The sequence below is a fragment of the Drosophila biarmipes genome, chromosome 2L (genome assembly GCF_025231255.1).
Source record: "Drosophila biarmipes strain raj3 chromosome 2L, RU_DBia_V1.1, whole genome shotgun sequence".
NCBI lineage: Eukaryota > Metazoa > Arthropoda > Insecta > Diptera > Drosophilidae > Drosophila > Drosophila biarmipes.
Genome location: NC_066612.1, coordinates 3,637,679 through 3,659,745, shown reverse-complemented (window position 1 = coordinate 3,659,745; position 22,067 = coordinate 3,637,679). Strand labels below are relative to the sequence as shown.

The 22,067-nt window shown below is 41.9% G+C and overlaps 3 protein-coding genes across 7 annotated transcripts; 2 read left to right on the top strand and 1 right to left on the bottom strand.

The window, feature by feature from the left end:
- Positions 1-401: 401 nt before the first annotated feature.
- Positions 402-2,863, bottom strand: LOC108029250 (protein sly1 homolog). Its single transcript, XM_017101445.3, has 5 exons — positions 2,680-2,863; positions 2,445-2,604; positions 1,698-2,386; positions 926-1,635; positions 402-870 (listed from the first exon to the last, which is right to left on the bottom strand). Exons 1-5 carry the CDS (start codon positions 2,705-2,707, stop codon positions 538-540), a joined length of 1,920 nt encoding a protein of 639 aa, XP_016956934.1. The 5' UTR covers positions 2,708-2,863; the 3' UTR covers positions 402-537.
- Positions 2,864-2,992: 129 nt separating this feature from the next.
- LOC108029010 (microfibril-associated glycoprotein 4-like) lies at positions 2,993-5,487 on the top strand. 5 transcript variants are annotated; one of them, XR_006368332.2, is made up of 3 exons: positions 2,993-3,035; positions 3,591-3,701; positions 3,759-3,957. XR_006368332.2 is itself a non-coding variant. In XM_044094291.2 (3 exons), the coding sequence occupies exons 2-3, from the start codon at positions 4,789-4,791 to the stop codon at positions 5,355-5,357; spliced, it is 516 nt and encodes a 171-aa protein (XP_043950226.1). In that variant the 5' UTR covers positions 4,367-4,667; positions 4,746-4,788; the 3' UTR covers positions 5,358-5,487. The 5 variants fall into 5 exon arrangements, 4 of the variants coding, with proteins under 4 accessions (XP_050740924.1, XP_050740923.1, XP_043950226.1 ...); XM_044094291.2 differs by lacking the exons at positions 2,993-3,035; positions 3,591-3,701; positions 3,759-3,957 and adding exons at positions 4,367-4,667; positions 4,746-5,184; positions 5,238-5,487; XM_050884967.1 differs by lacking the exons at positions 3,591-3,701; positions 3,759-3,957 and adding an exon at positions 4,746-5,487 and having other exon boundaries at positions 3,016-3,035.
- Positions 5,488-6,379: 892 nt separating this feature from the next.
- On the top strand, positions 6,380-11,356 carry LOC108029217 (out at first protein). Its single transcript, XM_017101407.3, is given in 4 exon segments — positions 6,380-6,801; positions 9,211-9,324; positions 9,397-9,715; positions 10,395-11,356. Coding segments are annotated over 4 exon segments (1,422 nt in total). The 5' UTR covers positions 6,380-6,540; the 3' UTR covers positions 11,123-11,356.
- Positions 11,357-22,067: the final 10,711 nt, after the last annotated feature.

Sequence of the window (22,067 nt, the reverse complement as noted above, 5' to 3'; positions counted from 1 at the left end):
GGATAGTGCTAATTGCTGGGTGCCGTCCCTGCCAGCTGCTGCGCCTGTCCCCAAGTGCCGCGCATAGTTGTCGCCCCATAATTGTGGCACCGCCGCCGCCGAAGGCACCGGGAATCGAATCGGGCTGGGGCCATCATCGCCTCAGCCGTTGACTGGTTGTCTGTCAGCTGTCCATCAAAGCGTTGCCAAGTTGGTGTTAATGGGTGCCTAGAATGCGAGTGCCCCTGACCGCCGTCGAGCTCCCATTCCAGCGACTCCGACTCCAACTCCAGCACCAGCTCCCTGGGCTTGTTGTACACGAGGCTACGCATGTTTTTGCTTGTTGTCCTTCGGGGATTAAGCGTCAGGTTGGAGTAATTGCCGAGCGCTCAGTTCTCCTCTTGCGTTCGCTTGTTTCTCTCTTTTTTCTTTGCCTGGCATTTAATTTATTTTTGGAAATGCTTAAAGTAAACGAAAGAAGCCACACAGACACCCATGCACATGCACCCAAAGCCCGGTCCACTCCACTCAGCAGCAATGGAATCGGAGCAGCCGCTCCTAACTCGTCGCCGCCGGCGACTGGATCTCGCCGCCCAAGGCGGATAGCTCCTTGAGGAACTGCCTCGCGTTGGTCAGCGTGGAAGCGCCGTAGATGATCCGCCGTTGCACATTGGACGTTTGCTTCTGCTTGATGAAGTCCACCAAGTTTTGGTACTCGATGTAGTTGCCTCCGCCGACCATAAAGACCACGGCGTCCTGGAACGGAGCCCGGTTCTTGGGCAGCACGTCGCCGCCCTTGAGTAGCTTGGGATCCAGATAAAGGTAGTCATCGGTCTCCGCATTGCTGCGGCACTCCATCACCTGTTCGGTGATTTTGGTAACAGGAAGATTCTGCAAGTGATTTCAGCATCAGAACCGTCTTTACACACGGAAAAACTATACCTACATGACGTTTGACCACTAGATTCTTGACACCCTCCATCACGAAGGAGCTGCCCTGTGAGACGAGCTTAGTGAACATGGACACAGTCTTGGTGCCGCCGCCCTCGTACTGGGTGGCCTGGCTAATGCTCGGCGAGCGGTTCATGATTCCCTTCCAGCGCTGCACATACGCCAGGGCAGTCAGATCACAGCCGGCCGCCTGCAGAGCCTCCTTCAGCCGCTCCTGCTCCGATTCCGGCAGCTGCTGGGCGCAGATAAAGTAGATTATGTACAGGCGCAGCTTATCCTCCGCCTGACCGAACTCTCCATCCCGGAGCAGGTCCAACAGAGGCCTGTCCAGTGTCTGCTTCGACATGACCTTCTCCTCGATCTCAAAGTACGAGTCCAGCCTTCGTGCCTTGATGAAGTTTAGGATTGCAGTGGCGATCTTGGTGTGCATGTCGATCAGTCGCTTCTTCTCCATCAGTTGGGGCAGCGAATTGACGGCATTGGTCAGCCGGGCAGTGGTGTCGTTGACCAGCGAGAAGGCAATGTCCGACTCGCCCTCAATGCCCATGGACGTCTTGAGGCGCTTGATTTCCTCTTCGGAATTGCGGTAGGACTCCAGCTCCTCCTGGATGGCCTCGGCCACCGTGGGAAAAGGACTGCCCTTGTGCGTCATCCAAAAGCGATCGTTGCGGTCCAAATCGCAGGCCTTGGGCTTCTTCCGAGCTCCTAAAAGGGGGAATTGAGCATTTAATCTTCACTTTAGACAGCTTATTATTCATTCCACTTGCCCGCACTGGCCGACTCATCCTCCACGTAGACCAGGTTCAGTCCCAGGTCCAGGACGTCGTGCACCAGCGCCTGATACGACCACGTGTGATGCAGCGGCGTGGCAAGATCCATATTCCTGTCCAGCAGCAGCAGTACAGGTCGCTGGAAACTGAACACTCCGCCGCCGGCCTGCGTGGCATCCATGTGGAACAGATTGGCGCGCGCATCCCAGAGGTTTTCGCGCAGCTTTTTCTCCAGCTTGCGGGCCACCATCTCCGCGGCACTGTTCCTCGGGCATCGGATGATGGGCACGTTGCCCAGCGTCACAAACAGGGCGAAGAGCGAGTCCACAATGGAGTCCATTAGGGCCTCCATCTCCTCGTCGCGGGTGTTGGCCCGATTGATGGCATAGTAGGATAGCTGCTCGCTCTGCTGGTGCTTCAGGATGAAGAAGTCGTCCTCCAGGCTGATGAAATTCACATACTGATCGTAAACGCGATGGATGTTGGCCACACAGCCGGCGTGCAGGGCAGCGGCGGCCAGGTTCTCGATTTTGCTGCGTGTAATGGGGGCCAGGAAGTTCAGGTGGTACACATCGTACAGTCCGTTCGAGAAGTCCTGCTGAATCCTGTCCAGATTCTCGTCGGTGGGCAGGCAAAAGTATATGGCCGGCACATCCGGAATGGAGTCGCGATCAGAGTGGAGTTGCCTGGGGGAGGGAGTGGTGTTTACAGGACTGGACTTCTTGAGAATCCCACACTACTTACACATGCAGGGTCACGCCCAGTTCGCGCAGCTCCTTGATGGAGATGATGGGCGATATTATGTCCTGGCCAACGCGGTCGTAGATGAGGATCTTCCACACGGGCTCGGCGGCCAAGGCCTTCGGCTGCTGCGAGTTCAAATTAAGCATCTGCTTAATGGCATCTGGAATGATTGCAAGGAAACCCCATTAATTAAGCTTTCCCCCAAAAGGAGCCCGTGTTTTCCGTCGATTCTCACTGATTTGGCGCTCCCGCAGGGTCAGCATCTTGTGGTCTGTGTGGCGGCCGGCGATCTGGGTTGGGTTCAGTGGCTATTCGACAAACTGTGCTTCTTTTAGTGGCCAAAAAACATAGTTTACAAAAAAACAACACGTCACAAGCGACTGCGGAGCAAGGCGTTTTGGCCAAATTTAGTGCATAGTGGGGCCATCAGCTGGGCGTCCAGTGTGGACGCCTGTCGCGGAAATACCAAAAAATTATGATAAATACTTTTATACTTTATGTAATTTAAAACGATTTTATGAAACTTAAGTAATGTATTTCTAGCTATTATTGTTGTTAAGTTTAATAGAGCCCGGATCAAATTTAATTTAAGTGAGTGTCTTACCATCCTCTAATCATTGGACTGCTTGCTATTAACAAGAGAGTCATTGGAAAACAATTTCGAACCGAAAATATACATATCAAATATATGTAAGCCTGTATAGATAAGGGTGGTCCGCACTTGTATGGAAATTTTTCCATATTATTTGAAGTTTGTTGATCTTGTTTTTCATACTAAGCGGTATCAGATGAGAGAGTTCTGGCTTTGAGGAGCTTAGCAAGTTCAAATCTTCCGAATAAAAACTAAAGTGTTCAAATACATTTTTCTTTAAATTCTGTTTTGTAAATTTCTTGTTTTGGACCTCCCTAATATATTTCCGTATTTTTTATTGAGTCATAAAATGGCATTTAAAACAAAAGAAACGCAAACTAAACACAAATTCGAAAATATACTTCAGTTTAAGATTGTGACTCAAACTGACCGGACTGTATGAACAGTAAATTTTATCTTTAGAGCTTTGAAAACTCCAAAGCTAGTTAATTTCGGCTGTATAAACTTATAAAAATTACTAATAAGCAACATTTTCGTAATTTTTTTTTAAAAAGAGGTACTCAGCTCTCATCGTTTGAAAAAAGTAAGAGACTCAAGCATCATAGCTGTTACTATGGCTGTTTTAACAGAGCGTTTCATTGGTCTTGGTGGGCCAATTCCAAATGGTAAATATATAAACGAGTATCAAAAGATCCATACATTACCCGAAAACAATTTTGCAGCAATTTGAATGGCTATTACCACGCGTCGCCCATAAATCTGACAAACGAGATTGGTATTTGGTGGAGTACTTGGAATGAAAGGGGAAGACTCTCTCTCAAGTCGTGCAAAATGCTCATCCGGCCTATTTGACCATTTTAAATTCTTAAAAACAAAATTAAAAATTTGTTTAAACATTTTAAAAATGTTTACATCAAAATAAATCAGGTCGAAGAACAAATATTAATTCTTTTTCTTTGAAAAAGACAGAAAAATTAATGATATTAATGTAAAAAAACTTAATTTTTATATATAGCTCGAGGAAGGAGCAGTGAAATTCAATACCTGATCATTTTTTTTCTGTTGAAGTGGGTTCCTCTCCATTCTTTTATCGGAGCTGACGCGTGATTCATTCCAAAAACTTTAGACCCGGACCAATAAACATATCAATAACATGTCCATATATGTGGATTAGGGTGGGCTACTCTTGTATGGGAAATTTGAGGGTCCTACTTTATATATGAACCGAATTCTTTTTAAAGCTTAAAACTTATACGCTCTATTACCTTTGATCAAAAATATTTTTTCAATATGTGGGGACTCTGACCTGGTTTTTATATCTCAAATTCGTTTAAAACCTTTTCGAACTACTTTACTTTTTCAAACCAAGCATTTGCAATTCTTATATTAAATTAAGTGTTCGAATATATTTATTCACGCTTTTTTGCAGATTTAATTTTATGGACCGCCCTAATAAGCACATGTATACAACTATTTCCGTATTTTTTGTGAGTCATAAAGTAGCATTCAAAACTAAAGAAACTCAAACTCAAAGTCGACAAAAGACTTCATTTTCAAATTGTCCCTTGAACTGACGAGAGCTTTTGGATTGCTCTAATCGCGTTGCCTTTTACTATCACTAATCTATGGAGGTTTGAAAAATTTCCAGCTAGTTGATTTATAAATAGTACCAATAAGGCAACTATTAACCTATATTTTTTAAATAACAGGTACTTCGCTTTGACATTCTGGATCGCATTATTTGATTTCGCAATGAACACCGACAAGCAAGAAAATGGGATTCAAATTGTAAGACATCCTGGGATTAAGGATTTTGAACCAGTTTTTGAGGATATCCCCTCTGCGGGTCCGAATTGGATGGTAATCCAGCGTCGCATCGACGGATGGGACGCCCTAAACACTCTAAACGCTCATTGGTACAAAGAAGGATTTGGAGACCATGAAAGTGAGTTCTGGCTTGGTTGCCAAAAGCTGCACGAGGTGACTACGAGTCGCAGACACGAATTATACGTTCAAATTGTCATTTCCGATGGTGGTACTGCGTATGCAAGATATGACGACTTTGTGGTTGGCAGCGAAGACGAAGGATACGCCTTGAGGTCCCTCGGGGCGTACTCCGGAGATGCTGGAGACGCCTTGTCTGCATCTGTGAATAGGAGATTCGAGCACATAGGCAGTCACTATGCTGGCGTTTTTTACAGAACGTTTTATTGGTCTTGGTGGGCCACTTTCGAATTTTTATTACATTTCCCCCACGAGAGCGGCGGTATTTGGTGGCGTATATGGAATGGAATGGCAAGGCGCAGTCTCAAGTCGTGTAAAGTGCTGATCCGGCCATTCCAAAATTAATGAAGCTATTCGGCCATCTGGGATTCTTTTTTATAAAAAATAATTTTATGTTGTTTTTAACATTTTGAAAGTGTTTACCATGTCTCATATGTGAAAATAAATTAGGATGCATTTCAAAAAACAAATGCTTATTCTTTTTCTGAAAAAGTTTAGTATTCAGCTATATTGAAACGAAAATTACTCAGTTTATGCAACGCAGACAAATTCATAAAATGATTGTGTGACAGTTTACTTGAATTTTATATAGAGCTATAAAAAGGGAGGCTATTTTTAATTCATTACCTAGAATATTATATTATTTCACAAAAAATCGTTTTATTTCGTTTTCGGCAACGCATATATGCTGGTAAACTTAAATGTATATTATCTCGATATTTTTGTGATTATTTTTAAAATTTTCTAAGAATCGAAGTGATTTGCTCTTTTTTGATGCAATTTTTCCCATAACGCCTTTTATGTGTATTGCGGAATACGTTATAACTTTATTTTCTTTAAAATTCTCTATTTTATTTTTAAAAAATAAAAAGAAAGAATGCCCTAAGTAAAACAAAACCCATTATTCAAAATCACCGCCAAGTTGGAAACGAGCTATTAGACCATTTAATTTAGTATTTTTATAAATTAGACACGGTCACACGAGTCAGCTGAGTTCCAAAAGTCTGTAAACGGCTAACAGACAGTGCTGTCATATTCTCTTTTTTCCCGCCAAATGTAGCGTATTTTAGTTGACACCACTGGCTGGTGGGTATCGTAACATTCCTGTTAAACGGAGGAAAAATTCGAAATCAGCTAGGTGAGAACTAAAGAACGAAAAAATACTAAAAACACGCTTTTTGCTTACGTTGAAACAGAAAAAGCCGATAGGCTGAGCGATGTTTCAATCGATATTTCATGTTTCCACCTCACTTACGTTTGGTGACGTTCTCTTACGTTTGCTTACGTTCGGTCACGTCCGAGCACGAAAAACACGAAAGTCCGATAAAAATCTCGTGCCTTTCTCCGCAGTCGTTCGCAGCAGCGGCCGAAAATCGGTCGGAAAATTCTGAAGGTGAAGGAAACAGTGTCGAAGCAACGAAATAACAAACGTCGCGCGAACGGATTTATTTACAATTCGCCGAGAGTGTCGTGGTCGTGGTCGTGGTCGTGGTCGTGGCAATGATCCTGGAAGCGGAGCACCCGCAGCAGCGCGTCGCGAACGCCTGCCAGTCGGTGCGCCAGTCGCAGCTCCGCTGGCGGATCTCGCACCTGTCCGCGGTGGCCGGGAGGAGGTTCTCGCGGGCCTCTTGCTGCGGGCGCCCCGTCAGCCGCAACCACTTCTTCAAGCACAGCCGCGCCTTCCTCTGGTTCCTGCTCTGCAACCTGCTGGTGGGCGCGGACCCCGCCCACTCGCAGCTGCTCATCAACGTCCAGAACCAGGTGGGAATCCCCAAGAAGCGCTGCTCTAAAGCAAATTAAATGAGTCGCACTAGGCAAAAGCAGCAACAAAGAAAAACAATGACGCTGGCAGCGCTGCCCATCTGCTCGTTTTCGGAATGAGCGCGTCAAAACAAAAAGGTTTAAGAAGGGCGGAAGGAGAGGGAGAGGGAGAGTGCGGTTGGCCAGGGAAATTTAAGGGATTTTAAAGGGTTAATCAGGGCCTTGAAAACCAACCCATGAAAACCATCAGAGTCAGAGCATCTTGTACATTTTGTCCGATTTGGGAACCTTTCTGTCAAGGCCTGCTATTTGGTTGGTTATCATTTACCTATTTTTGAGCCGGTTTATTAGACACCAATATTCGCTTTTCTGGGAATATTTGGTTGGATGAAACCCATGTGATCCCCTGAACACAATAAAAAATATTAATAATTTAAAAAATAATAGGAGAGTAGTTTTTAGGACTCTACATTTTTGTTCAGGAAGATTACAAACCAAGCAATGCCACTTTAAAATTTAAATAAATAATTTTTTTTTAGATTCTGAAATATTTTAAAATAAAAAAATGCAATATATTTATAATATATTTTAACTATTTTAAAATGGTGAAATGAATAGTAAAAACTGAGGGGAAGAAATAAATTATGTCAATAAATAAATTATGCCAATAAATAAATAGGATAAAATCTTAACTAATTAGTAAAACTAGAGATACAAGAACAAGTTTCTTTATTATTATTCCAAGACGAACTTGGGTTTAGAGCATGTATGCATGTTGCTCTATTGGTTAATGCCAACTACTGAGTTGTTCGAATTTATAATCAAAGGTTAATCTCTGGTTCATAATCTGGTCGCAACCAAACTTAATTATCTACCTTGCAGTGTCCTCCAATAAAACATCAAAGAAAGTGCACACTTGCCGGCCAACAAAACAAATGCAGTTCAATGTCACAGCGAGGCTTTCACTTTCTGACGTTTTATTTTTCCACTTCAGTATTAGTTGGCTTTGTTTGACTGGCTCAATATTGACACTTCGCTCTAGGCCTTTCCATAAATTTTAGATTAGTTGGCCAAAAAAGCACGGCTTGTAATGAAAGCTGGCAGCAGCCGAGCTCGCTGTCCCCCTCGTGCGCCCCTGCTGTCTCGCTTGCGCACACGGGACATATTTGTTTACATGTGACATCCTTTATTGTTCCGCCCCCCTGTCCCTGGCCCCAAATGTCCTTTCCCTCTCTCTTACCACGCTCCACTTCGCCTGCATCCTCCTGCCCTCTCTCCTTCCTCGGCTATTCTTTGTTTACATGCGCCTTTGTGCAAACACACGGAAAACCCAGCAGAAGGAAGAGCAAAAACAACGGGCAACAGGGGTGTTTCAAGGACCGAAGTTCCAAATACCCTGGGAAATCCAGCACTTATTTGGTTTCTATTGGAACTCTTAAATGCTATCTCAAAAAACTGGAAGTTCTATGTGTCACGCTCTAAAACACCAACAATTTTAGGTTTTAAAATTACAACCTCAGCATTCTTAATGAAACTATATCACACTATAACTAACTAACTATTTATTCCATAGTTAAGGGTTAGCAAAACATATTTATTTGTATCGTATGTTTTTCAGGTTTAGTAGTTATGATATTCGTATCACTTCTTACTTTTAATACGATATTCATATCATATCTTAGTTTTAATATGGTATATCATATCATGTATATCATATCATACTTTTAATATCATGTATATCATATCATACTTTTAATATCATGTATATCATATCATACTCTTAATATTAAATTACCATTTGGATATTTTTCATTTTAAAATGATAAAGTTTAAATAAGAATTTACTTTTTATTAGCTAAAACCAAAGTTTTATATAAGAGACGAAGGGTTATTTCTTTTAAGAAACTATTGATGATGATCCTGACAAAATCCTACCTAAAATGGAATACCCAAACCAGAGTATACAACAATAACAACACCCACAGTCAACATATTTGTTCGTGTACACGTGTAAAGGGCAAATGCTCTTGTTGTTGAACTACATTTCGAGATGTTGTTGTGGGTGCCGAGTCGACTCCCCCGTCCTTATCCACATCCCCAAGCCCCAGACCATCCTGCCCCTTTGCCAAAGACCATCGCATCTCCGTTTCGTTTTCGTTGGCCCCCTATGCCTTCGTTTTTTCTATTTTTCAACTCTCTTGACTCTAATTTGGTTCATGGCCGCCCAGCTTCAGGACCTGTCATAGTTAATTTAAGTCCTGACAACACAGGGAACCCCTCGGCATCATCATCTCCTGGCTGCCTTTGTGCCGTATTAATATTTTAGCTGGGTTGGGGAGGAATGCCGAGAAAGTAATTTAACACTTGTTGCTATATAATCCGTTTCTCTTCTTCACTTTTTCTTTGCAGGGCGGCGAGGTGATCCAGGAGAGCATTACCTCCAACATTGGCGAGGACCTGATAACGCTGGAGTTCCAGAAGACGGACGGCACGCTCATCACCCAGGTCATCGACTTTCGCAATGTAAGTACAGGACTTCGCATGGAACATGAGAACCCGAATTAAGCTTTAAATGCCTCTCTCCTTCGCCCGCAGGAGGTTCAAATCCTCAAGGCCCTGGTCCTGGGCGAGGAGGAGCGTGGCCAGAGCCAGTACCAGGTCATGTGCTTCGCCACAAAGTTCAACAAGGGCGACTTCATCTCCTCGGCTGCGATGGCCAAGCTGCGCCAGAAGAATCCGCACACCATTCGCACCCCCGAGGAGGACAAGGGCCGGGAGACCTTCACCATGAGCAGCTGGGTGCAGCTGAACCGCTCCCTGCCCATCACACGGCACCTGCAGGGCCTCTGCGCCGAGGCCATGGACGCCACCTACGTCCGGGATGTGGACCTCAAGGCCTGGGCGGAGCTGCCAGGTGAGTTTTCCGCTCCTAGTTGGAGATTTTCAGGGTTAGGGTCTGAATATGAAGCAAGTAGGTGTACCTAAGAAAGATATTATAGATTCTTAAATGCATTTTACTAAGAAAATGCATAGTATAACTACCAAATTTATTAAAAATAGCCTAATAAATATATATATTCGTTGAGTTACATATTCGGTACTTTTAAAATGTAATTTTTATCGATTTTAAAACCCCCCTTGTGCTTCTGATTATTTAAAGTTCAAGCTATGTATATAAATGGTTATTTCGCGTGCGCTGCGCAACATGGTCAAAGTTGTGCACAAACAACATTTATAAAACGAATTTATAATAAGTATTGTAGTCCTACATATACGCATTGTTCAACAAGCAACATTATTTATAGTGTAACATACTGAAAAACAATTAAGGTAATGAAACTAATTGCTTTACCCAATAGAAGGCTAGTTAATTAATATATCCAAGAAAATGGCAAAAGCAAATTATTTTCGATAAAAATTCAACAATTAAACATTAGGTTTACTATGTTTTTGAAAGAAATCCTTGCAAAAACAATAATATAGACCGAAACTTAGTCGTGCATATCGTTTAGTTCTGGGTGAATTTTCCACTTTTAAACTTTTTGTTTACGTTTTTGTTGTGCTTTTCGTTTGTTGCTCCCCGACTCCGGCAGGCTCCTCTATCTCCAGCCTGGAGGCGGCCACCGAGAAGTTCCCGGACACGCTCTCGACGCGCTGCAACGAGGTGAGCAGCCTGTGGGCGCCCTGCCTGTGCAACCTGGAGACCTGCATCGGCTGGTATCCCTGCGGACTCAAGTACTGCAAGGGCAAGGGAGTGGCCGGAGGAGCGGACTCCTCGGGCGCCCAGCAGCCGGCACAGCCGACGAATTATCGCTGCGGCATCAAGACCTGCCGCAAGTGCACACAGTTCACCTATTATGTGCGGCAGAAACAACAGTGCCTCTGGGATGAATGACGACGCGGCGAGCTGCAGCTGATGCAGATGCAGATGCGCTGCGCCAGGCGGCGGAATGGGAGCGAGGATGAGGCCAGTGCCACCTGCCCGGGTGGTGAAACCAGAGGAGGAGCAGTAGCAGCAGCAACGACAGCGACAATAACTGGGAGGAGGGATGGCAAGGATACGACGGCAACAACGACGACCAACAAATTACGCCAACTGCTTTTGTTGGTCCAGCAGCAGATGCCTTTTGCTCTGTGGAGTTTTCCGGTCCATCACATTTCCCAGTCCCACAGCCACTCGTCCTCCCAATCCCAGCATAAGCCCAGCCAGCAGCAGCAGCGGCATCAGCATCATTCTCAGGTTGCCCCCACCTCGCACCACCCGTCATCATCGCCAGCTTCGCCATCATCATCATCCGCAATGGCCGCCATCGTTGCGTGATAATGAACACTCGAAATACCCAACCTCCCCAAGCCCCAACTACACGTCCAGGAAAAAACAGAGTGTTGACACTTTTTCCGCTCACGATTCAAGATTCTGGACGCCGTCATTTGACTGTAAGCCACTGAGGTGGAGGGTGCACCATCATCACATCAGAAAAAAAGGAGTAAAGCGAAATAAATGTAAAAATGTGCTTCTGTATACTATGTATATAATATGTATATTTAACGATGATTAGCTTTTAGCCAGCTTACGTTTTACGCTTATGCCGGACTACGTTTTGGACCTAGATAAGGTGTCCCTATTCAATTTACCGCGAGGTTAGGCACTTTAAACTGTCCCTTTACCATTCTCTCTTTTTTCTTTCCCTTAACGTATATTTTACATTTTTTATCCAAAGAATAACCATAAAACTTGACATTTTATTGATTCCACTCCATTTATCTAATACTCTTCGTGTCCCTCTAAGGTATTTAGGAGCTGCTAACAATTTTTCCTGTAGCTTCCTTCGCTTTTCTACCTCCTACCTTTTCTAGTCTGATTCCAATTTGTTTACTTTGCCCGTGCGCTTCACACTTTCTCCATCCACATTGTGTGCAGCAATTTCGTTTCAACTACCCCTTTAGAGCGCTTTATATTTCCTTTGTTTGCCTGTATCTGCACTTCACTTACCTTAACTGAAGCCTGATTAGATGTATTAGGAATGTTGGACACAATATCACGTTCCACGCTCCTTCCACTCGTGTTGCGTTGAGCTCAAGAATATTGAATAGGTATAGGAATATAAATAAATTAAATGTGGCCTTAGCGTATTTTATGAGCGGTAGCGAAAAAAGGGAAATTAATTGAACTAATGAATTTGTCAGAACGCGTAATTAATTGTGCTCATAATAGTTGTAACAGAAGAACCACAAGCAAGTGGTATTTGGGGAATTCTACTAGCCGAAACGACTGCCGCAATAAAGCTTTTCTATCTTTTTTCACTCGAAAATGGCTGTTTGAAATCCCCTTCCCGTTTCTCTTTTTTTCCAATCTTTCTCCCACTAGATCTACACTTTATAAACTAGACCATAAACACGCCTGCCTTTTTGCCTTTGACTTGTAACCTTTTCCACTTTATATTCGAAACCAATGGAATACCTTACGATGAGAAAACCTTAAGCAAATTAAATTGATACCAATAACACACAATACCAAGAACAATAATCTATTGTATAAACTTCAAGAACCTAGTCTACTTAGAGTGTTAGAATGGCATATTTTCCTAAGAGCGTACTACAAGAGAAATCAAACAAAAGCAAAAGGTCTTAAACCACTTTCGACGACAAGAAAACCAACGGTGATAATAATTTTTTCTACGATGCAGAGGGGCAGCTCCTTTGACTCACTGTACGAAAATGTAATGGAAACGAAATTGATAGTTGATCAAGTGTAAAAATTGATTAGTATTACTAAGCATTTAAATACGATACAACTCGAGGATCCGAATTGTGTAAAGAGCATTTGCCAATAGTAAGCGATTAATCGACTAGTCCTAACAAAGTAATTGAAATTAATAATTAGTCTTAAAACAAATGCTGACAAATTCTACGTTTTATATAAAAAATATAAAAAAGTAATAACGAAAACATTAAATGTGGGTTTTATTGTGAATGGAACTCGTATTTCAGATAACTTGCATAGATTTCGGTTATTTGCGATGGGGAAAGCCAGTTTATTAATGCATTATTCCCCATCATTGAAGAGCCCCCGGAATAGCCAAGCTCTCAATGCCCTAAAATGCCCGACATGCTGTGCGTTGTTTGGCCAGCCCTTCAGTGCTCCGCCAGGACCTGATCCTTCCGCATCCGCACTCGCATCCGCATCCTGTCTGCAGTGCAGGCTGCACGGAAGGAGCAGGAGGAGCAGTCCTGAGCCAGTGGCAAATCCTTTATGCGATTTGTAATTCATGAGCAGAGCGCACAGATTCTTATCATTTATTTTACTGCGCAATCGGTATCGACGCGGGACGCCATGGAGCGGCAGGCGGGGGAAACAAGCAGCCAACAGACATCTAGACAAACACTTCCAGCCAATAACTATATTCATGGCGTCGACTGTAGCCGACGATAGCTTAAGACGTGCGGAAACCAAATCGGCGTCGTAGAAAATTGAATTTGTTACGATTTCGCAGGAGGAGCAGGAGGAGGAGTCCTGCTCCAGGACCTCCTGATACCCGACTCCCAGTGCCAATACCCATCTGAAGGGGAGCGAGCGTATGTGCATGCCTAATGAGCCATGAAATGCCAAAGCCTGCTTCTGGATCCCTTTTGCCCTGGCTTTTTTCGGTGGGTCATTTCCTGGTGGGCAATCAGCGACAGCTGGCTGCCCGAAAAGCCCCCTGCTGGGTGGGTGGTGGCGGGCTTGTCCGTGGTCAGGGCCACCCGGTGACCTCGCCCCGACCCCACGTCTACGTAATTAAAGCATGCAGCTGCTGGCGTGTAAATCAAACAAAATCAACTCTCTTCGCAGGCTCTTAATTAAGTTTACACTCTCGGAATTCCATTTCTCCATCCATATTTCTCGTTTTTTTCAATGGTCAGTGGTGCACCCAGCAAATGTGGCGAAGCCAATGAGGTGAGTGCGTTTTAAATATTATTTAATAAAGTAGATTTTGAGATATATTGTAATCTATATTCTTTGGTTTTATTTTCTAATAATGATACAATTATAAATCACAATTAAATGTATCTGAAAGTATGCTACAGTAAAATGTATAATCGAATACGATGTTGTTTTTCGCTGCATACTTTTAGACACCTTTACAGAAACTAAAATGAAAATTGTTTGGAATAATGTGTTTTATTTAAATTATAATATTTAATGCTATAAAAAGTATGCTGCGATATAATGTATTATCAAAAAGCCCCCAAAAATAACTGTGTTCTCCTTTTGAAAGCATGCTTTTGGAAACCTTCACAGAATTAAACAATAAACATTGCCCTGATTAATATTATTTTATAATTTTATTATATTTAAGTAGACACTGCAGTAATAAAAATACTTTAAATATATGTACTTATCTCTTCTGTAACAAAATAATTTAATTTATTCAATTTAACCTCAAGTACATTGGTTGCATACCTCCCAACTTTTACATGGAAATCCTTCGAAATCACCGCTCTTGACATTTGCCATCGACGGTGGTAGGCGGTTCGTCAGTGTCGGTTATCAGGCCAGCGAAAGCAGCTCTCTCCCCGACTTTCCCCGAGAAAAGTTCTCGAGTGAGGGCGCACTATGAGCACATATGCCTCCAATGTTCGTGTGTGAGTGGCCGTGCTCATTGCTGTGGCCATGTGAGTTTTTCCTATTGACTTTTCAGGTCAAAAGGCGGCTGTGCGCTTAATATTTGCATAACTACTTAAAGCAACCGGCACGAACACGGAATGTTGGGGTACTTATCGCACGGCAGAAGGGCTCGAATCGGGGACTCGGTCGCCAGGCATTCGTGTGTTTATCTCTGCGTTAAATTAAAATCACTCATACGCCGTGTAATCATCCCAAATAGGCCCTCCAGAGGTCGCGTCTGCAGCAAAGTTCAAGGCGCACTTAAATCCGTGGGGGGGGGGGGGGGGCTTACGTCCCCCAAGAACCTCCCAAAAATCCCCCAGAAACCCCCCTGCAGAAACCCCACTAATTTGGGCGAGTCACGTAGGACGGTGAAACAAAAGCAGCTGCAAAGCCGACGACTTGCCAACTACTTTTGAAATGTAATTTTCACTTTTGCCAACTTGACAAACTGACGCACCGCCTGACGTTTCCCCTCGCCATGGGTGTGGGCCTGGGGTCAAGGGGGATGGCGTTTCGGTTCACCCCCTGTCCCCGGGTAATTGAAAGTTTTAACAATTAGCAGGGATCGGCGGGAGTACAAAGTTTATGGCCCAATGACTGCGCCTAATGGCGGGCCGTAATTATTGTTTGTGTGACCCTTGAATTGAACTCGATTTTAATGAAAATGGCTACATTGCGTATGGGTCTGCGGGCTGGGAATCATAAAAGTTTTGTGTGTCTTTCTGAAGAGCATTCCGCAAAAAGGCTCTCTTTAAATCAATACGAATTTTAGACGCATTTGTTTGCGTTGCAAAGGGAAATATAAATGTTTTCCCTTATACTTCACAAATTTTATTATTTTATTTTTTGTTTGTTTTTATAACGCATTTACAGATGGAAAAATCTTAAGACCCATTGGTTTTTATTATATTTATGATATACTACTTTTTCGTGACAAGTCAGGTTGTCCACTTCTGAAGAATTCGCGACTTGTGTATTCCTACAGTGGCACCGTTAATTCTTCAGTGGAAGATAGCCAACAATTTCGGAGTATATATTAAGATAAGTTTACTAAACTTATTTTATAATTTTCAATATTTATTTATTTATTTTATTTTAGCTATCAAATACCTAGAATAATAATATTTGTATTACAAATGCAACTAAAACTCCAGTTAATACATTAAAATTTCTTTTTATTTTTGATTTTATTTATAATATAAAATTTTCAAAATGTATTTATGCATTCACCTATTCATTCATTCATCTACTGATTTATCTGAGAATTTATATTTCCATTAAAAGAACATGTTTCCCTTCTTGGCAGGGCAAATTTCATTCAAATCAAATCAAATCGATTCCATCTTCCGGAACACCTGCCGTCTTCATTTGTAATTGTCATTTGATGGCAGTTAATTGAATTGCCCCAATTGGATGGCCCCGAGGCGGTGGCCAAACTTTTTAGGACCTTTCCTTCGTCTTCCTGCTGTCATCATTATCGCCGCCATTATGCGTGTGGATGCTCGGATGGTCAGCCCTCGTCCTCGCCTGTGACCCCAACTGCACTGCACATACATAAATCAATGACAATCAAAATTCATTTCGTTTGCCTTGATTTATTGCTTTTGTTTGATTATGTGGGTGGCCAAAAGGGGGAGGGCATTCCAGAACTGCGATGTTCTGCCTTATCAGCAATGCATATTAATGTGAGTTGTGTGTGTTTGCCGGAAAAGAAACAAAACCAAACTAAGTTCAGCCCGGAGCTCGGGTTTTCCTCTTTTTTCGCCATACAAACACTGAAGATACACAGGGAGCAACGGCATGTGCACGCCCTCTTCAGCTGAGTAGCAACCTTTTCTGCGTTTTTATTCCGGGTTTTTATATTTTTTGTTTCTTCTTCGGGTTGGTTGGAGGGCTTATGCCCAAATCCACGCCCCGCACTGCTGCCAAATCATCAATCAAACGCGTGTGATTTGCTACAGTTCAAATTTCGCTCTCAGTTCAATCGTTCAGCCATTCAAGCAGAAATACAAATATTTGCTTTTTTCCAAAGTACAAAAGCAGCCCGAAGGAATGGGAGTTGGGGGACACTTGAAGAAAAGCGTGCATCCCGGGAGTTGAATGTGTTAGAAATAATATATAAATACTAGCTCAAGATAGCTCAACTCCAAAATGTATCAATACGAATTTGTTAGATTTTTAAATGAAAATTGAAATATTATCACCCATACAAAGGATACTTAGTTGTATAGAACCTCCTGATACAGATGATCAAAGTCCTCACTGTTTCCGAAAGTTATTACATTATAATTTTCTTATTAAAAGATATATAGATACATGATCCTCTTCTGAAGAATTCGCGTTTTGTTAGATCATTCTTTTTTTTTTTAAATTCGCGGTATTATTCTATTCGTATTGTATTTAACATTTAATTATTTTATTGATTACAGTAGTAACAATTTATAATCTAAATAACATAAACCAAACATATTAATAAAATATTAATTATATGTCACCTCAATTTTTCCGAGTGTAGGGGGTGGGCGATGCCCGTTGGCCCTCCCTGCCAAGGGCTTAGTTCTGTCCTTCCTGCCTGACTGACATGGCTTAAAAATCGAGGCCTCTTCTCCAGCTTTTCCCGTCAAGAGCCGGCAAAAAAGGGTAAGCCACTCTTCGCTCACAGGTAGCAGCTGTTACTCCGCCTCGCTTTTCCCAGTCCATCTGCCCAGCTTTTCCATTTTCCGACTGCCTAATCTCCTGTGTGATGGGCTGGCAACCTGTTACATGATTCGCCGCCCACCCCAGGCCCCCAAAGGAGCCGAGGCCAGCAAATGGCCTCTGTAATAAGGCGCTGTGAAATTATTTAGAAAATTTAGCTAGCCAGGGGCAGGACCTTTTGGGGGCTTTGCAGCGGATTGGCCGGGCTGGGGGCATAAAGTAAAATGGAATTTGTTTTCATCTCGTAGAAAAAGTTTTGTGGCTGCCAAGTGGAGAGACCAAGAAAGCTTAAAAGGTTTAGATGCTTATTATAATCTCCCAAATCATTTTCGGTTTACCCTAGGAGCTTTTATTCACTGGTTATGGAAGGTCGAAAAAAAATATGGAGTGTAAGAAAAATGTTGGGGCGAACTTTTAAAGGGTTTTTAATTCTACTTTAAAATAAATTTCCTTGGCTTTATAGAAAAAAATATTAAGTCCTGACTTAAAAAAGTTGTTTAACCTATTTTAGGGCAATCGGAAAACCAGGTAAGTAAAATAGGTTTACCTTGGCGTAGGCCCACCCACAATTGGCTTTGGTTCCACTCCAAGGCGGACCAGAGCTCCCAGGCACTTGAGCCGTTTCCGGCAGATGCTCTAAGAAGCCGTCCGGAATGGCTGGGCTTTTTGAATTGTTGCCAAAAACAATTTATGGCAGCACACTCTGTCGCTCCAAATTTTGGGCACAATTGAGAATTGTGCAATTGCATTTCGGCCGCAGGAGGGGAAATGGCTGTCCCAGCTGCCGCTTAAGTTTTGCATATTTATTCGATAACGAAATAAGCGGCAGTTAAATTGTAAATAAGGCCTGCAGCAGCTGGCACTGCCACAATAATTAAAAACAATGCGCTAGGAAATTATGCTTAAAAGTTTAATGTGCGCCCGGCTGGCAGAGGAAGAAGTCCTGCCAAGGGGAAGGGAAGCGGAAGGAAGCGGCCAAGTCGAGACATCCAGACGCATAAATCTTCCAAGTGTTCACTTGGCTTCATTGCAACTGCTTGGCTATGGTTTGCACTGGGAAAAATACAAAAATTCTTTTTAGTTTCTAAGAAATTAAGATTTTACTAGCACATAGGGATCTAAGGATCTAATAGTAAGCTTGAATATCCTCTACTGTTGTTCATAACAGCTTAAATTTTTACCAATAAAGCCATCATATTTAGTAAATTTGTCGATTTTTCGAAGCTCATTTTTATTAATATTAAATATGTAAATACAAAAGAAAAGCTATTCTAGTGCATTTAAGGATTTTAAACTTAGGTTGATAGATAAATGTTTGTTTTAAACAAGAAAATTATTGAAATATTTAAAGTTTTTATAGTTTGTGGTTTTCTTGCAGCTTGGAGTCGTAAATGCATTGTTGCACATTTAAAGTTGAGTTTTTTTATATTTCTAATTTATTTTAAATATTTCTTTTGAATAGGGAATCTTTTACAAAGATTTCCTTTGGTGTATCTTCCTTCTCTGGCGCAGTCTCGAGTGCATTTGCTAATGACAAAGTCAAACAGGCGACAATGGTGAGCGGAATGCCAGTGCCTCGTTTATTGTCCCGCATCCTGAGACTTGAGTCCTGCGTCCTGAGTCCCGTGTCCCGTGTCCTGCGTCCTTGAGTGGCCACAAGCTGCCGCCGGCGATTGTCGTGCAATGCGGCGGCAAGTGTTGAAGGCATGTTAATTGCTGGCCATAACACCAGCAACAACAATTACTGAGCTACAGCACAACTACAAGTACAACTCCGGCGCCAGCTTGACAAACAAAATCGGGGGTAGAAATGAGGTAAGGAGGGGGCTACACCTTGTAGGCCTTTTGCTCCACTTTTGCGCCAAACATAAAAGCCAAAGCAGCCACATTTACATGTGCCCAGCGGAAGTTGGCCCACCCCTCCATAATTTCCCCCAGTCTATTTTCCGCACTCCCACGCCCCATTTCCCCGCCCATTTTCCATTTTCCCCCCGCGTAACTAGGCCTGCCATCAAAGCTCTCGGAAGTATTTGTCGTGATATTTATCGCATAGGCCATTTCTCTTCGGGCCCTCAGCGGAAAATTGTGAAAATTTAATTGAAAATACAGGCGGGCCATGCAAGTGGCCTCCTTTGTTGTTAAAAACAGCGGACCAGGCAAATCATCATCGGGCCAAAGTCTGTATCTCATCAAATTTTAAATTCTATTTTTTGCATAACATTATTGATTTCGCTTTTTTGGCAACAGCTGGCACAAAGCGTCGACAATAAGAAAACTGGAAAACGTATTAAATAACAATACAAATAAGAATGGGTCAGGCCGGGCTTATGTGAATATTGTTTTATTAATAAGCTTGTTATGGCACAGTTGGAATACAGAAACACAAAGGAAAAATGTTCTTTGACTATAATTCGATTTGTTTGAATTATTTACCAAACGCTAATCAAGCGATTCGATAGGTTTTTTAATGTAATTTGAACTTTTAGCAAATAGTAAAGCAACATATTGGTAATCCGAGTATTTTTTATAGCCAATATTTTATTGCCTCCTGTTTGGGACTCCAACTGAAATTTAATTTGTAGTAAAAATTGAATTTTTGGTTTTTTCTAAAAGGCTTGTGGCTCTGCTTTTTTGTGGCCTCCCTTGTTTATGGACTCCAGCCGTGTTTATTTCATTTTCACCTTTTATTTTATACTTTCACGCCGCATCGCCACTCTCTTCGGTGTAAATTTTTTATAGCCCAACAGGAGTTTCATTTGAAAATCACAGATGAAATGATGAATTCCCCGGTTGAAATGAAATCGAGCGGCGAGAGAGTCCATGAAAAAATCTATTAAAACCCCCGGGGCGGACTCGTCAAAAACATTTAATATCAGCTTTAATGCATATAACTTTTTAATTAAAAAAGAGAAGTGAGCGAAAAACGAGCATCGTAAAAATCTCAAGCCCATAATCCTTTTTAAGCGGCAGCAGAAGGACAAATAAGAAAAAATCACGGACATTTCTGCATCCGCAAATTAATTTGTTTACTTAGGCTGCTGCTTTTGGGGCTGAACAAATTCGCTGACTGTTTCGGAAAAATACGGTTAAACCCTATTTATATAGAGTATTTTGCAGGGTGTAAAGCTTATAAAAACAAGATTAAAAATAAAGATACTTTAAAATAACTTATCTTGGCTTCTTCTACAGGATGTTAAAATAAAAAAATGTATAAAAATAGAAATAGCTAATTTAATTTGTATTTGTTTAAATTTTCTAGTTTTTTAACTTGTTTATAGTAAATGAAATTACAAATTCATGTACTATATTATAACTCTTTTTACAGCTCCTCTCTTTTTAAGAATATTAATTTTAGTTTTTTATAAGCATATAATTTTTAATAATTATATATAATTTAATTGTTAAATAAATTGATAATTGTATTAATATTTAAAATATTAACACTTATAAAGCTATCAGTTTCCTTTCTTTATAACATGTTGCTTTAAGGATTATGATTAAAATTCGTAACACTTTTTGTAGCATTCTTTTTGGGGAGCTGCTTTCGCCCTTAATGCTGGGGCTAAGCATAAAACCATTTACAAGCACTTTGTTAGCATATAACCTCAACACAAATAGACAGGGGGAGGGCAGGGGCTGGTGGGTGGTGGGGCAGGCGCATTTGCATGTGAAATATGCATGAGTCGCCATCTCGCGTCCGTCTGTCTGTGTGTGCAAATAAACATAAATGTAGGGAAAAAACGCTGAAATTGCAAATGACAAGTTTTGCACTAAGCAGCAGCGCAAATACTCAGCGGACACAGTGGGGTGAAAATGGTGGAAATGGGGAAAAGTGGAAGGGCGGGGCAGTGCAGGGGCTTGCTACATTGACACACTTACTGCATGATGAAGCAAAATGAGTGACAAACTGACTGCGCGATGTTGTAAGCTGCTTATTAAGCAAAGCCAAGAGGAGGATGGCACCGCACGGCGACCCAAAAAAAGAAAACAGCGGTCTTAAAAAATATATCTAGGTTTATATGTTTAAGTGAGCCCTGCAAAGCGGCCATCTTGAAGTAAATAAGTGGGTTACTTTCACTGGGGCCGCTCGCCCGAGACCCAAATCAATGTCAACGAGTGCGTCCCTCTGGGTTCCAACTTTTTACCAGCGAAAAAGGGTTGACAATGGGACATTTTCTTGTTGTAACTGAGGAACATTAAAATATTTTCAACTCCAATTTAAAAAAAATCTTAATTTGGTATAAGTCTTAGCAAACCTAAAAGATATTTTCCAGGACTTCAAACTATATCATACCGCTTACAAAATATTGTAAGGTATCCTTGTATTATATAAGGCATCTTGCTCTTTAAATATGACAACCTCTTAAATTTTCTTCCTGTGTATTTCTTACTATCACGTGCCTTTTCGTGATGAAGTTGCTTGAGTTGTGAGCTGAAAAAACAGGAGATGGAGTGAGGGCCTTTGGGACTGAGTTAAAAGCCGAAAAACTTGGCACACGCAAAAAGGTTTAGACGCACCGCCGAGATTTCTTTTGGCCAGGGAATACAAAACTTTGTACATTGCTTCAATAAATAACAAAATGGCACGCGAAACAAACCATTAAGAAACCAAACTAAGCGATAGCTAAGGATACTCTTTTAAATTGAAGTCTTTACCGAAAGAAAATAGGAAAGTTAGTTTAACAAATATACTATTATGGTTTACTTAATTCCTATTTCGATCTAACAATGTCAGTTTTTTTTGAAACTACATTCTAACGCATACAAGCCGCCAAATAGCTACCTACTTATAAAGGGTATGTGGTACTGGTTTTTAAGTACCAATTTTACATAGTTGGCTAAATCGAATGTTTTAAGATTGTAAACAAGTAGGCAAACTAGGAAACTTCAAGGCCTTGTTCATCAAGCCAAAAGGTTT